We start from the raw sequence: 12,795 nt of genomic DNA on the forward strand, positions 1-12,795 counted from the left end.
GAAGAGAACCATGTCTGAGGTTAAAATTATGAGCCTGGGTTTGATTCTGTTGAGTCTGAGATGCTGCTGAAAGATACAAGTAGAAATATCAAGTAGGCAGCTGAATATAAATTTGGCTATATAAATGTTTGAGTAATTGTTTCATAAGAGTAACTGAAACCCAAACGAAGTGTAGATTTAATCATGCAGAAAGAGTATAGTATGAAAAGAATGATTATGACTGAGACTTGAGGATCTCCTAAATTTAAATGGCCAGATGGAGGAAAAGGGATCTCCAAAAAAGACTAAAAAGAAACAACAAGAGGAGAGGAAAAAAAAAAAAAAAAGTGTGTTCTGGGAATAAAAACAAGTCATTTAAAAAAGATAGAAGTGGACAACAATCTCAAATACCATTGAGAATCCAAGAAAGAAGAGGTCTAAAAAAATAAGCGCTGAATTGTATACATGATAGTCATCAGGGGTCTTGCCAAAAAAGGGTTTCAATAGAGCAGTTGAGGTTGGATGCCCAACTGAAGTGGATTGAGAAGAAAGTGAGAACTCAGGAAATGGTGATGAGTATATGTAATTCTTTAAGAAATGTGATTCTCAAGGAGAGTAATGTATAAGAGCTGAAGTAGTTGTTGAAATAATGTTGTAAGGGATCCAGTTAATGAGATTAAAGAACAAGTAGGGGACTTCCCTGTTGGCACAGTGGTTAAGAATCCACCTACCAATGCAGGGGATACAAGTTTGAGCCCTGGTCCAGGAAAATCCCACATGCAGAGAAACCACTAAGCCTGTGTGCCACAACTACTGAGCCCATGCACCACAACTACTGAAGCCTGTGTGCCTAGAGCTCGTGCTCTGCAACGAGAAGCCACTGCAATGAGAAAGCTGCGCACCGCAATGAAGAGTAGACCCCGCTCCCTGCAACTAGAGAAAGACCGTGCACAACAACGAAGACCCAACACGGGCAAAAATAAATAAATAAAATAATTAATTAAAAAAAAAAAAAGAACGAGTAGGGATAATGGAAAGTATAAGTTGCCTAAGAAGACTGGGTAAGATAGGATCTGAAACACTGGTGGAAGGATTGGCCTCAGAGTAAGAGAAATATTTCCTCTCGTGTATTAGTGGATGTATTCACGTATAGTTATATATTTGGTAGTGAGAAACTGATGCCTCATTTAAGGGCTTCACTTTCTAAGCAACATGGTTGTCAATCATATGAGCTGAGAATAAATTGGGAGATTTGACGATAGTGGCAATGGTTTGAAGTTATCAAGGGAAGAACCAGTTGACAGAGTGCCTTTGAAAGGTTGCTGAGCAGTGTAGAGGGTTCACTTTAAGTTGGTGATCACAAATCTATACTATGTTGAATACACCTTGTTGGGTAACCTTTCGCAAAATGCTTAGAAGTTTGGAGGCAGGTGTGGAGAATGTAGATAGATGTGTCTTTATAGCCTATGGGTGCAATGAAAACAATCACAGATTCAAGGAAATTAATATTGATATTTTTGAAAAAAACAAAATTAAAAAGCATGGAATCTAATCTATCTATCAAGAAGATAGAAGGCTGATAAATTGTAAAAAATAGAAAGGGTTCTTAGGCGATGAGTTTGAAGAATTGTTGCAGGGTGCTTGAATTAGTCATTATTCAGGTGGATTACATCCCTTCCTGGGGATGACAAGATCTAGACTATCACTGTGTGAGTACAAGGAGGCTATGCAATGGAGAAGGAAGTCAGTGGCGAGCAAGTGGTGCCTAAGCAATCTCCTCAATTCCTGCAGTGCCAGCTGTCACTTTTTTAGTCAAATCTATGTATGACTCTGGCTACACAACCAAGTTTACTAAACTGTATTGTTTTCCTGCAGGTTTATCATTGTTTAGTTATTGTATAAATGATGACCTCTTGGAAAGCAGACATAGTTAGGAGTCAGGAGACTGAATTTTAATTTTGCTTTTGTCACTATTCAGCTATGGGTGATCTTGGACAAGTCATATTTTCCTCATCTTTAGAGTTAATCCATGAAAAGCGTCGTGTTATAGGACCTTTCTAGGCTAGAGCACTGTGATTCTTTTTAAGCTCTCTAATTTCCCATTACCTCAGGGATTTCCCGCCAATACATCAAACTCAGTATAACAAAAATGAGCTAGTTTTATTTTCTTTAAAGAGTCAAAACTTCAGAATCAACTTTGTTTTCTTCATCTTCTTGAGCTGCCTCCAATTTGTTATTGATTGCCAAGCTCTGTCGATTTTCACTTTACAAATCCTCTTACATCTTTACCACTCTTACCCTGACCACTGAGATCCTGGCATGTCAGATTATTATTACCTAATTCCTGGACTACTGCAGTTCAAAACAAGTTTGTTTTCTTGAACCCAGTGTCTGTCTTTACAACCACCATTCTCAATCTTCTTAAAGCACAAGTAAGACCCAATCTTCTTAAAGCAATGTTTTGATCCTTCTATTCCATGCTCAAAAATGTTGAACCCGTATTTCATTCAGGATAATTTTGAAAAGCAGCTTGATAATTAAGGTCCTCCATCATTTAATGCAATCTACAAATGTGATCATTTTTCTTTGAATTTTAGTAGTAGCTTTTACTAACTTTATGTAAGAAAAAAGATAAACATACCAACAAAATGCTCCCTCTAACTGAGGCTACACTGACCATTATATTTCAAATTGAACCCACTGCCCCCCATCCGTGGATTTCCCTAGTCCCATTCCCTGTTTAATTTTTTTCCTAAGCACTGAGTACCATCTAACATACTTTATATTTTACGTATTTATTATCTTTATATTCTTTATTTATATTATCTGTCATTAGATTATAAATTACCTACAGGTAAGGATTTTTGTCTATTTTGTTTACTCTACCCCCAATGTTTTGTCAGTGTCTGGCAAGTAATAGGTGCTCAATAAATTTTTGTTAAATAAATAAGTGAATGAGTAAAAGAAACATTTTAATCTAAATTATGAATTATTTTGTTGAATCTAGTATAATGCTTTATATAACAAAATAAGTGGTAACAAATTTTATGTTTAAAAAAATCTTGATTATTTTGAAAGTTTCATAATCCTCATACACATTGTTTCTCTGTAATCAGTTTTCTTCTTTTGGCCAATGTTCAACATACCTAGTTCAGGTTTACAATGATCCTTGATTTCCAAGTGTTTTTTATTGATGTTGATTTGAGAACTTGTTGGATCAGCTTTATGGGGAGTATAGTAGGATGTGAACTTGACCTGCTGAGGTTAGCTTTATAACTTACAAATGGATTCTTCATATAGGCCAAGAGAGTCTTAATATAGTAAAATTGGGAAGGCATAAGCAACCAAGTAGAAAGCATATTATTTATGATGATGCTTTGTTTTACTAAAGAAAAATTGGTTAACTAAGATAAAGTAATTTATCGTTACTACATTTCCAATTTTATCTGTAATAAAGGACCAAGTTTTCATGATTGACTCCAAGTGTGAATCCGGAAAAGGACGCTGCTCTTTCAACCCCAATGTGAACACAGTGTCTGTTATGATCAGTAAGTGGAAAATAAAAGAGGGAGGGGGAAATATTTTTTAAAAAAGGAAATTAAATTAATTAAAGAAAATAAATTCATGATACTATATGCCCATTTTGGATAGCTGCATGAATGATAGCACCTGAGTAAAATAATAGAAAGTTGTGAGAAATTTTAATTTCTCGTTTCCAAGAATATTCATGATTAAATGATAACCATGTATTTTTTCATCTAATATGACTGCTGTTATTTGTAGAGCAAGTCAACCATTTAAAAAGCGTATGTATGTATATACATATATTAATAGGTATTGTGTATATGTATACATATATTAATATATATTATAAAGTAAATTTCAGTGTTTTCTGTAGTTTTTCTAGTATTAATTATATTCACTTTTCCTCATGTTTTAGTAATCTTTTACAAATGATTAAAACTGGTATTCCTTTCATGCGAAATAATAACAAAGTGCATGTGTTAGCTAAGTACATTCTCTGTGGATTGTCTAGAAGTTGCTGTACTAAAAAAGATGCGCTCATAAAATCACTTTTTTATTGTCTCATTTTTTTATAAAATATATCAGTTAAGAAGCAGGCCCAGTTGATTGCTGCTACACACATTAATAAATCAATATCCTTGAGTCTCAATCATCCAGTGCCTGTCTATACCTCACTTAGAAGACATTCTTTTCTGGCTAATTAAGACACTTCTAGAATATGTCTGACTTAACATTTGTTGACTGTGGGACAAATCTTGGATTTCAGTATGCCGATTATATAGTAAATGCTTTTCCCTTTTTGTTTCTCTATGTATTGCCAGTGGTAAAATTGCATCATTTGACAGTAGAACAGGTGGAAAAATAATTAATTTGTTCAAAACCCTTTGCTTTGATTCATTTAAAAAGGCAACTCATCTTTCTTTCTCAGATCTGGAAACTAAATTAAGACAAATACATCCAGCACTGACTGAAATGTGAGCTTGGAAATTATCCAGTAAATTATTTCCCTATAGTCATTCAAATTGGGTAGGGAGGAAATGAAAATGTATCATTAGGACAGAAAAATTACAAAGCTTTGAAACTTCAAGATATCCAATTAAGTCTGATGCAGAGTATTTTCAAATAAGTTTCTAAATATTATTTAATAGAAGCAGTGTCTCAGAAAGTATTTTCTTCATGAGGAAGAAAATTTTATTCACCTTTAGAAACTGTAAGATTTGTATAGTACTAGATAAATATATAAAGTTTTCACTTATTTCAAGTTAAATGCTATGAAAATAAACTTCAAAATTCTAAATTATTGTTAACACATACTGGAGTTTTATCTCATCAAATATTATTTAGAACAAAAAAGGGTTAAAACAAGGCAGTATAAATTTTCCTGTTAAACTGTAGTAAGTCATGTAATAGTTTTGCGCTTTAGAGAATAGGATTCATTTATGAAATTAAAGTTGTTATTGCTCTTCATTTTTCAAGGACCTGAGACTTCAATTCCTAGGCTTATATTCCTATGCTACTTTTTAATATTTTGATTAACATTATAATTTTTACTCTCAAAGAAAATCATTAAACAGTTTGCTTAACTTGAAACCTGAAACTAAAAAGAGCAGGAAGCTTTATAACCTTATATTTATCATCTTATTTATTCTACTGATTATCCCTGTAATATTATCTCTAATATTTCATTTGTGTACTCATCTCACTTTGCTATTTGATGTTGTATCATTTCTGTTCAATTGCAGTGCACTAAAGAACACAAATTGGTTAAAATATTTCTATCTATTAAAGTACCAAGAAGCGTTGAGCATTAGAATTTCAAATTACATAATATAGCGCGGCATCTGGCCCAACGTGCTAGTGTTCTTTTGCTATTTTTAGTAATTATTGTAGCACAACAAAGTCAGATGACACCTCTTTAAGAACCTCTTCAAAACCTCATGAGATAGTTTTTAATCAGTGGAAGTACAACTGGAAAGCAAAATATTTTTGGATTAAAGTTTAAATTGAGCAAGTTTATCTTTGCATAAACCCTACAATGAAATTCTGAAAGAAAAGAATTTCTACTCTCAAATAAAATTCTTTCCAAAGTGACATTAATTAAATATTTCTTACACAAAATAAAGCAGAAACTTTATTATCCTTAACTTGCTATTAAAATTGCTGAGAATTTAAGACAGGAGATGAAGCCAATTAGCCATCTAACTCTTTTGTAATGTTTAAGACATAACTAATAAGGTGGTATACAGCAGGGTTAGAATCAGTCCTGTCTGCCATAAACCATCCTCTGAGTGTCCTTTTATTTTCCTTCCTGTAGACAGATGCTAATAAATCTATTGAATATCAGGAATTTATAACCTCCTCTTTTGGGCATAATTGGATATAACAAAGCTGTGAAATAATTAATTACAAAGTTATCTCAATTTAACAATCATTGTATCTACAGAATACTTGTGTAGATGCTTCACAAGTGTTCACAAAATTGTAAAGAAGCTAAATAGCTCAAAATTCTTTCAGGCACGTTTTGTTATCTCCCTATAATCTGTTCCCATGGACTTCAGATCTCTACCAGGAAGCAGAACTTGGCGACACAATGCCTGCCATACCCACTTGCTAACTGGTAGGGGTCCAGTTTGTGACCTGGTGAGCACATATTAAAAACATTCCATTCTCCATTCTATCCTAGGCCAACTGTTATTGCTTATTACTAAACAGTGAGCTTAGAGTGCTTTAAAATGTTTCAGTCCTGCCAAAATGACCACAATCTGAAGGTAGCCAGGAGAGTAATTCTAGAACATTAGTCAAAGAACGCAGCTGCATGGTAGTCCAGTGGGCCAAACCTGATCAATTTTATTATTTTTTAATAGATACTTAACTTTGTACTCAAAGGTCATACATACCAATTTACTGCTTACTCTCCTTACTAGAATAAAAATTAATGTGGATCTTAACAAATAAGCAAAATGTCCAGTGTTGTGCACATACAGATTAACATATCTTATTTTGTCATTAATAATGATAATTTAATTTTACAATATCTTTTTTCTTATCTTTAAGTTTTATTTTATATGTGCTAATATGTTAAGCCACATATGGCTTATTAACATCATATTATATTGTTAACATAATGTTAACACGTTATGTGTTGCAATTGAAAAAGTAGCAGTTTGTTTACCTTAGAGAAACCTTCTAGCATAAAGATCAAAACATATACATTTAATGATGAAATTGTTTTATCATTAATGGTACTTTGTCAATTTGATGTGGCTCCATCTCATGAAATAATAATAATAAAAACTATTATTTTCAATCCATTTAGTAAAATCATAGAGTTTTTAATATGTACTGCGAACTTTTGATCATAATCCAATTCCCATAGAAGTTTGAGATTCAGGGTACTAAATGACTTATCCCTAATTCCCAGTTTAACTATGGCCAAAATTAGAAATCAAGATTTCTGACTCTTACAGTATTTTTTATTTATTAAAGAAGTAATAATTAAGCCATTTCTTTATTTTTGTACCTATATTATTTCTGCCATTTCGGATACACACTACACTATATAATCAAGTTTAGTTAAGTATTTAGTATAATTAAGTACAGGCAGAGGAATTTTTATCTCTATATCAGAAAGATTGTTTTGGTCATTATACGGGCAATAATGAGACCAAATTAAACTTTATCCAATTTTTTAATTTGGTGAACAATGGAAACCAATTAACAACTATAAATATTCTGTAATATGTGTCATGATCTAATAAGCAAATTCTCCTTGATTTTAAAAATAGCCTTAAAAATAGTTAAGATTTGCTTTTAATTTTGTTCACATTTTCTTTTTCATAGATGAGGAGCTTTTCTCTGCAATGTATATAGATTTCATGGGAACAGATGCAGCTATTTTTCGAAGTTTAACCAAGAGGAATGCAGTCAGAACTGATCAACACAATTCCAAATGGCTAAGTGGTAAAATAACAGTTTATCCATTTTCTGAGAATCATACTTTAAACTAATTTAATTTCATAATGAAAATTACATTAAAATGGCTAAAAAGTTAAAATATGAGTAACAACAATTCTGTACTCTGTGATTTTAAATATTTAGGCTAAAAAAGTAAATAAAATGAGCCATATTTCATATTCTAACTCTTTATTAACAATCATAGAATTATCATAGGATATATGAATAAATAAAAGTGACAGTGATATTCATCATATGTACCTATAGACAAGAATCTTCTCCAGTTGTTTAATTGTTGCATGTTACAATTAAACGTCATTTATTTATTTGGTCTACTTGTATATTTTAATAATGCCAAATCTAAACATTTTCCTAAATTTATGACAGATATCACGAATAGGGCATATTTAGGAACTCCTATTTGTTTTATGCTTAGATTCTAAAATTATAAAGCTGGTATATATTATTTTTTCACAGTTTGACTAATACTTAATGAAAATCATAAGTATGATAATTTTATGATTATCAGTGTTCAAATGTTTTCAATTTTGGGGGTCACATGGAATTCACATCATGAAAAGTGCTCATTTGACTTTAATATACAATTCCAATCAGTTGCTGTTGTTTAGAGGAAGAAGAAACCACTAAGATGTTTGTCATTTCACCCTGGGGAAAATTTAAGCTGACCTTAGATTTGGCAATTCACTTAACATAAAACAGTTAAGCATGAATCACTACAGTTAAGCATCTTATTTCACTGACAGACCAGCACAAGAAAGCAGTGATTGTCCATTTACTTCTTCAAATTATTCCTCCAGTACATCTGGAAATAGACTATTCTAAAAATTGTTTTGTTCTTGAAATAAGGAATCCCTCTATGTCTTCAAATGACTGCATTTTTTCCTTGAAAAGTTTCCCCTTCATTTCATATGCCGTATTTTAAGTGGAATGTGTTTTTCAGATCATGGACTCCCAACTCCTCATTCTGCTTCAGTGAATTTGAGTTTATATGCACTAGCCTGAAAACCACACGTTTAAAAACAAACTTTTTTTTCTATGAAACGACTATCAGATCCCATGGGAAATAGCTGGTAGAAAAGTTTTTCAATATTTTAAAACTCATCAGGCACAAAGAAGTTTTGCAATTAGTGTGCTTCCAGAATGTATTGCAGACAGAGAAGAATAGTTGAAGCTTTATATCATAGCTCTACTTTATGGCACTTGACATTCCAAATGCGGTATGTTCAGTGAATACAATTGCTTGCTTTTAGACTTTTTGGCTATGAATATTGAATTGTTCCTTTATACCAAAGATGGGAAAGGCATGTGCCTGTGGTCTACTTGGATGGAGAGTAGATGGATTTTCATCATGAGTATATATATCGTCTTTGTATTTTTTCTAGAACCTATGTTTGTGGATGCACATGTTATCCCAGATGGCACTGATCCAAATGATGCTAAGGTGTACTTCTTCTTCAAAGAGAAACTGACCGACAATAGCAGAAGCACAAAACAGATTCATTCCATGATTGCTAGAATATGTCCTGTAAGTATTAAAGTTGTTCTAATTTGAAGAAAGACTAAGAAATTCAAATTATGTAAACATGTCTTCTTTTCCCAATAGTTTATCTTCCTACTTCTTAAATCTGCGGTTACAAATTAATAAAATATTAAAAGGAAACATTTAGATTTAATGTTTATTCACATCAGTCATACAAGATAAACACACTATTTTGGAAAATAGTTTAATCCAAGGAATATTTTGGTTATGGTTTTACACAAATAAACAGTTTTGATTAATTTTTGCTTTTTTCCACTTAATGCATTAGAATTGAAAAGAAATTGCTGAATTGTATATTATAAAAAGAAATAGAACTATTCTTATGAATAAAATACAGCAAAACATCAGTAAAAGACAATTATTGAGGAACTGTCTATAATAGTGAGAATTAAGAAATGCTTTAGTAAAATACAGTTCTAATTACAAACTGATCAAAATATTCTTGTGTATCAAGAGTAAGTATACATAGAAACTCAAAAAAACTCATGATGTCTTCTCACATAAGAGTATTACAGGCTTGTCCTGACTCATTTATGATTAGCATCTTCTGTGCAAAAGTATTTCTTAAAATATTTAGTGTTTAAAATAGTCTATTTTTAAACATTATAATATTCCACTGATTTTGGAGCTTATCTGCTTCTCAGTCATTTGGAACAAGGCAGTGAAGCCAGCTGATGATGTGAAAAGCTTCAGGGAGTACAGAAAAAATGTCATTCAATATAGACTATTTGTGAATGATCCAAATACCATTTTCCTTGCCCTGACCAGAGAAATATGTATATAAAGCATCTGATTAGAAATATTAAGGATTAAATGATAATGCAGAGAAATGAAGGAGAGAAAATAGAATTATTGGGGACTATTTGGTGTAAGTATAAACCCACTCTCCTGACCACGGTAGAATCTGCACGCTTCCCTGTATACAATCATTTATGTTTGTACTGAAGAAAATGAGTTATCAAGAAAAGGCAAATTAAATTATGTAGTCTCCATAACAGTTTACTCATATTTTCATCAGAAATTTAGAAAGTGTTATGGCATATATTTATTAAATTCATTTTGATACATTTTCAGTTGATATCATATAATAGGAGAATAACAGTATAACTAAGGCTATTTTTAAAAAATACTATAGATCTTAAATATTCCTCTTTAACTATTTATATGCAGATTTGGTTAACATTTCCATCTTTCAGATTATAACAAATCCCCAAGTAGTAAGAATCCAAGGTAAATTTTAAATACACTTCAATATTTATTTAAGCAATCTGAAATGTGTTTACAAAATGGTTTCAGAATGACACTGGTGGACTGCGTAGCCTTGTCAACAAGTGGACTACCTTCTTAAAAGCGAGGCTGGTGTGCTCGGTAACTGATGAAGATGGCCCAGAAACACACTTTGATGAACTAGGTACATAAATGTGAGATTGAAAAATGTTCTTGAAAGAGAGTTTGTAAAGTTTACATATTTTAATAAACTCTCAAAAGAGGTTGTATTTTTCATGAATGTTTTCAGCATAAATAAGTGCTGATTTGAATTAATGATCTGGATACTGTTCATGAATTTCCTGAGTATTTTTTAAATCTGTCTTGCCCCTAAGTGCACTGCTGAAACATTTAGTTCATTGAATCCACCATGATATATGAATCCGTGTGTTTTGTGTGTGTGTTTGTGTGTGTTTTAGAGAGAGAAGAGAGAGGTATTTATATAATTTATATATAAGTAATGATATGTTTGTGCTTTTCTAAAATAAATGTATATTTCATATATATTTGAATTCTGATATTCTGGTTTAAAATCAGTTTGTATGAGAATACAGCTATATATTTTTACTACAGTTAATAGACACAATAGAGGTTAGATGGAAAAGTGTCAGAGTAGAAAGTAGACTTGTGCTCCAGTTTTAGTTCTTGGTGACCCTGGGACTAAATATTCTCAGCATGTGTGACATGAGGAGGGTTATACTTTCCAGGTCAAATAAGGACTGACAATCTGATTCCTTTCTGCCAAGGAACAGTTCTCTCTTTTTTTTTTTTTTTTGAATTTAATTTAATTTTTTATACAGCGCATTCTTATTAGTTATCTATTTTATACATATTAGTGTATACATGTCAATCCCAATCTCGCAGTTCATCACACCACCACCACCCCATCCACGCTTTTCCCCCTTGGTATCCATATGTTTCGAACAGTAGAATAACTTGGTACACATAATAGTATCGTGTTTACTAAGTGCCATTTAGAAATGACTTTTTTTTGCTTTAATCCATTAAAATATAAAATGCTGGTTAGTCTCAAATACTGAGGCAGGTGATGAGATAAGCAATAAAAATGTATTATAATATGGAAAAAATACTGGTTCTAGCAGCTACAATAATTGAAATAGACAGTTGGTCTCCTCAAAAAGCCATTATGTTGATCATAGAAACACAAGTTTTTATGTCAGCTTTTCTAGAAAAAACGTTCTAAGTATGATTTCATGTTATAACCTAGTTACTCATTATTTCCCCCCAAATTCTTTGCAAGTATATTTATGTTTCAGTGACTTAGAATGTTTCAGTCTTTCCCATTTTTAGGGAGAATAGACAGTGCCAGCCTTTTATGGAAAGACTAGTGATTATTAATTTATTGCTTAAGAGGTTCTAAATTTATTGTGAATAACAATCTTTCTTTGTATTGGTCAGCAAGAATCTTATTTGCAAAAAGGTCATTAAATCCAGATCTTTCTTGCATTCATAACAATTGGTTATTAATTGGAATTTCCTATCAGAAATTTACTTCCAAGTTCTGTTATGTATTACTGTACCTTATGATCTATACTTTTGCCTTTGCCTCAATATACTTAAAAATTCTTGTTGTTAGGGGAATTATTGATTAAATAAAAATATCACTAGCAATTTTGACTAAAAGACAAAAAAGTCTTATAAGTCACTGTGAAAAAGTTTTCTTCCATGTTCCAAATTCTAACCCTAGATTAAAAAGAAATTGAGATTTGTAATACTTTTTAAATTAAAAATGTAATATATTATCATTAAGGATATTTAGAAAATTCAGGAAAAAAGAAGAAACAGGAAAATTTCTGTAGCTTTGTTAACCAGAAACACTCACTGGTAATCTTCTTATTGTTTTCTGATGTATAGTTTTAAGGTTTACATGGTTCTGGTCCATATTAAATACCATTGTGTCTTTTCTATTTAATATTATTTCATCAGCATAGTTTCCATAAGTGTTTGTGTAACATTTTATTTAACTTACTTTACCATGTGCTTATCATTTAGTTGCTGTCAAATTATAATGATGCTGCAGGAATATCTTTCTGAATAATACTTTTTGTAGTTGAAATTATTTCTTAGGATAGATTTTTTAAATATTTGGGAATCTTAAAAATTGATATTTGCCTTTTATAGAGGATGTGTTTCTGCTGGAAACTGATAACCCAAGGACAACACTAGTGTATGGCATTTTTACAACATCAAGGTAATATTAAACAATTACATTGTATGAGTTAAACAATAAACTTTATTAAGTAATAGTAATTATTATAAAAATGTTCTTTTCAACTCTTTAATTTTACTTAACACTTAGGATGTAATTCTCTCATTTTATTACTTTTGCCTGATTACTAAAATATATTTAAGCTGAACTCAGAGTTTCAAAATAGTTTTGTATGGGGTATTTATAATGATTATATGCTATTTTTCTCAAAGAAAGGAAAATATAAACTACAATGCAGGGATAATGTATATAAGCTATTGTTTTAAGGAAATAATTTGAA

At 31.4% G+C, this 12,795-nt stretch overlaps 1 protein-coding gene across 2 annotated transcripts in view; it reads left to right on the top strand.

The window, feature by feature from the left end:
- The window catches only part of SEMA3C (semaphorin 3C), a 186,026-nt gene that overhangs the window by 105,974 nt on the left and 67,257 nt on the right, over positions 1–12,795 (top strand). For both annotated transcript variants that reach the window (XM_070046305.1, XM_030834271.2), the window contains exons 6-10: positions 3,437–3,527; positions 7,345–7,464; positions 8,862–9,004; positions 10,316–10,430; positions 12,428–12,497. In XM_070046305.1, the coding sequence (XP_069902406.1) occupies positions 3,437–3,527; positions 7,345–7,464; positions 8,862–9,004; positions 10,316–10,430; positions 12,428–12,497 (539 nt within the window). The remainder of the gene's footprint in view (positions 1–3,436; positions 3,528–7,344; positions 7,465–8,861; positions 9,005–10,315; positions 10,431–12,427; positions 12,498–12,795) is intronic.

This window comes from Globicephala melas, chromosome 9, assembly GCF_963455315.2.
Source record: "Globicephala melas chromosome 9, mGloMel1.2, whole genome shotgun sequence".
In the NCBI taxonomy this organism is placed as follows: Eukaryota; Metazoa; Chordata; class Mammalia; order Artiodactyla; family Delphinidae; genus Globicephala; species Globicephala melas.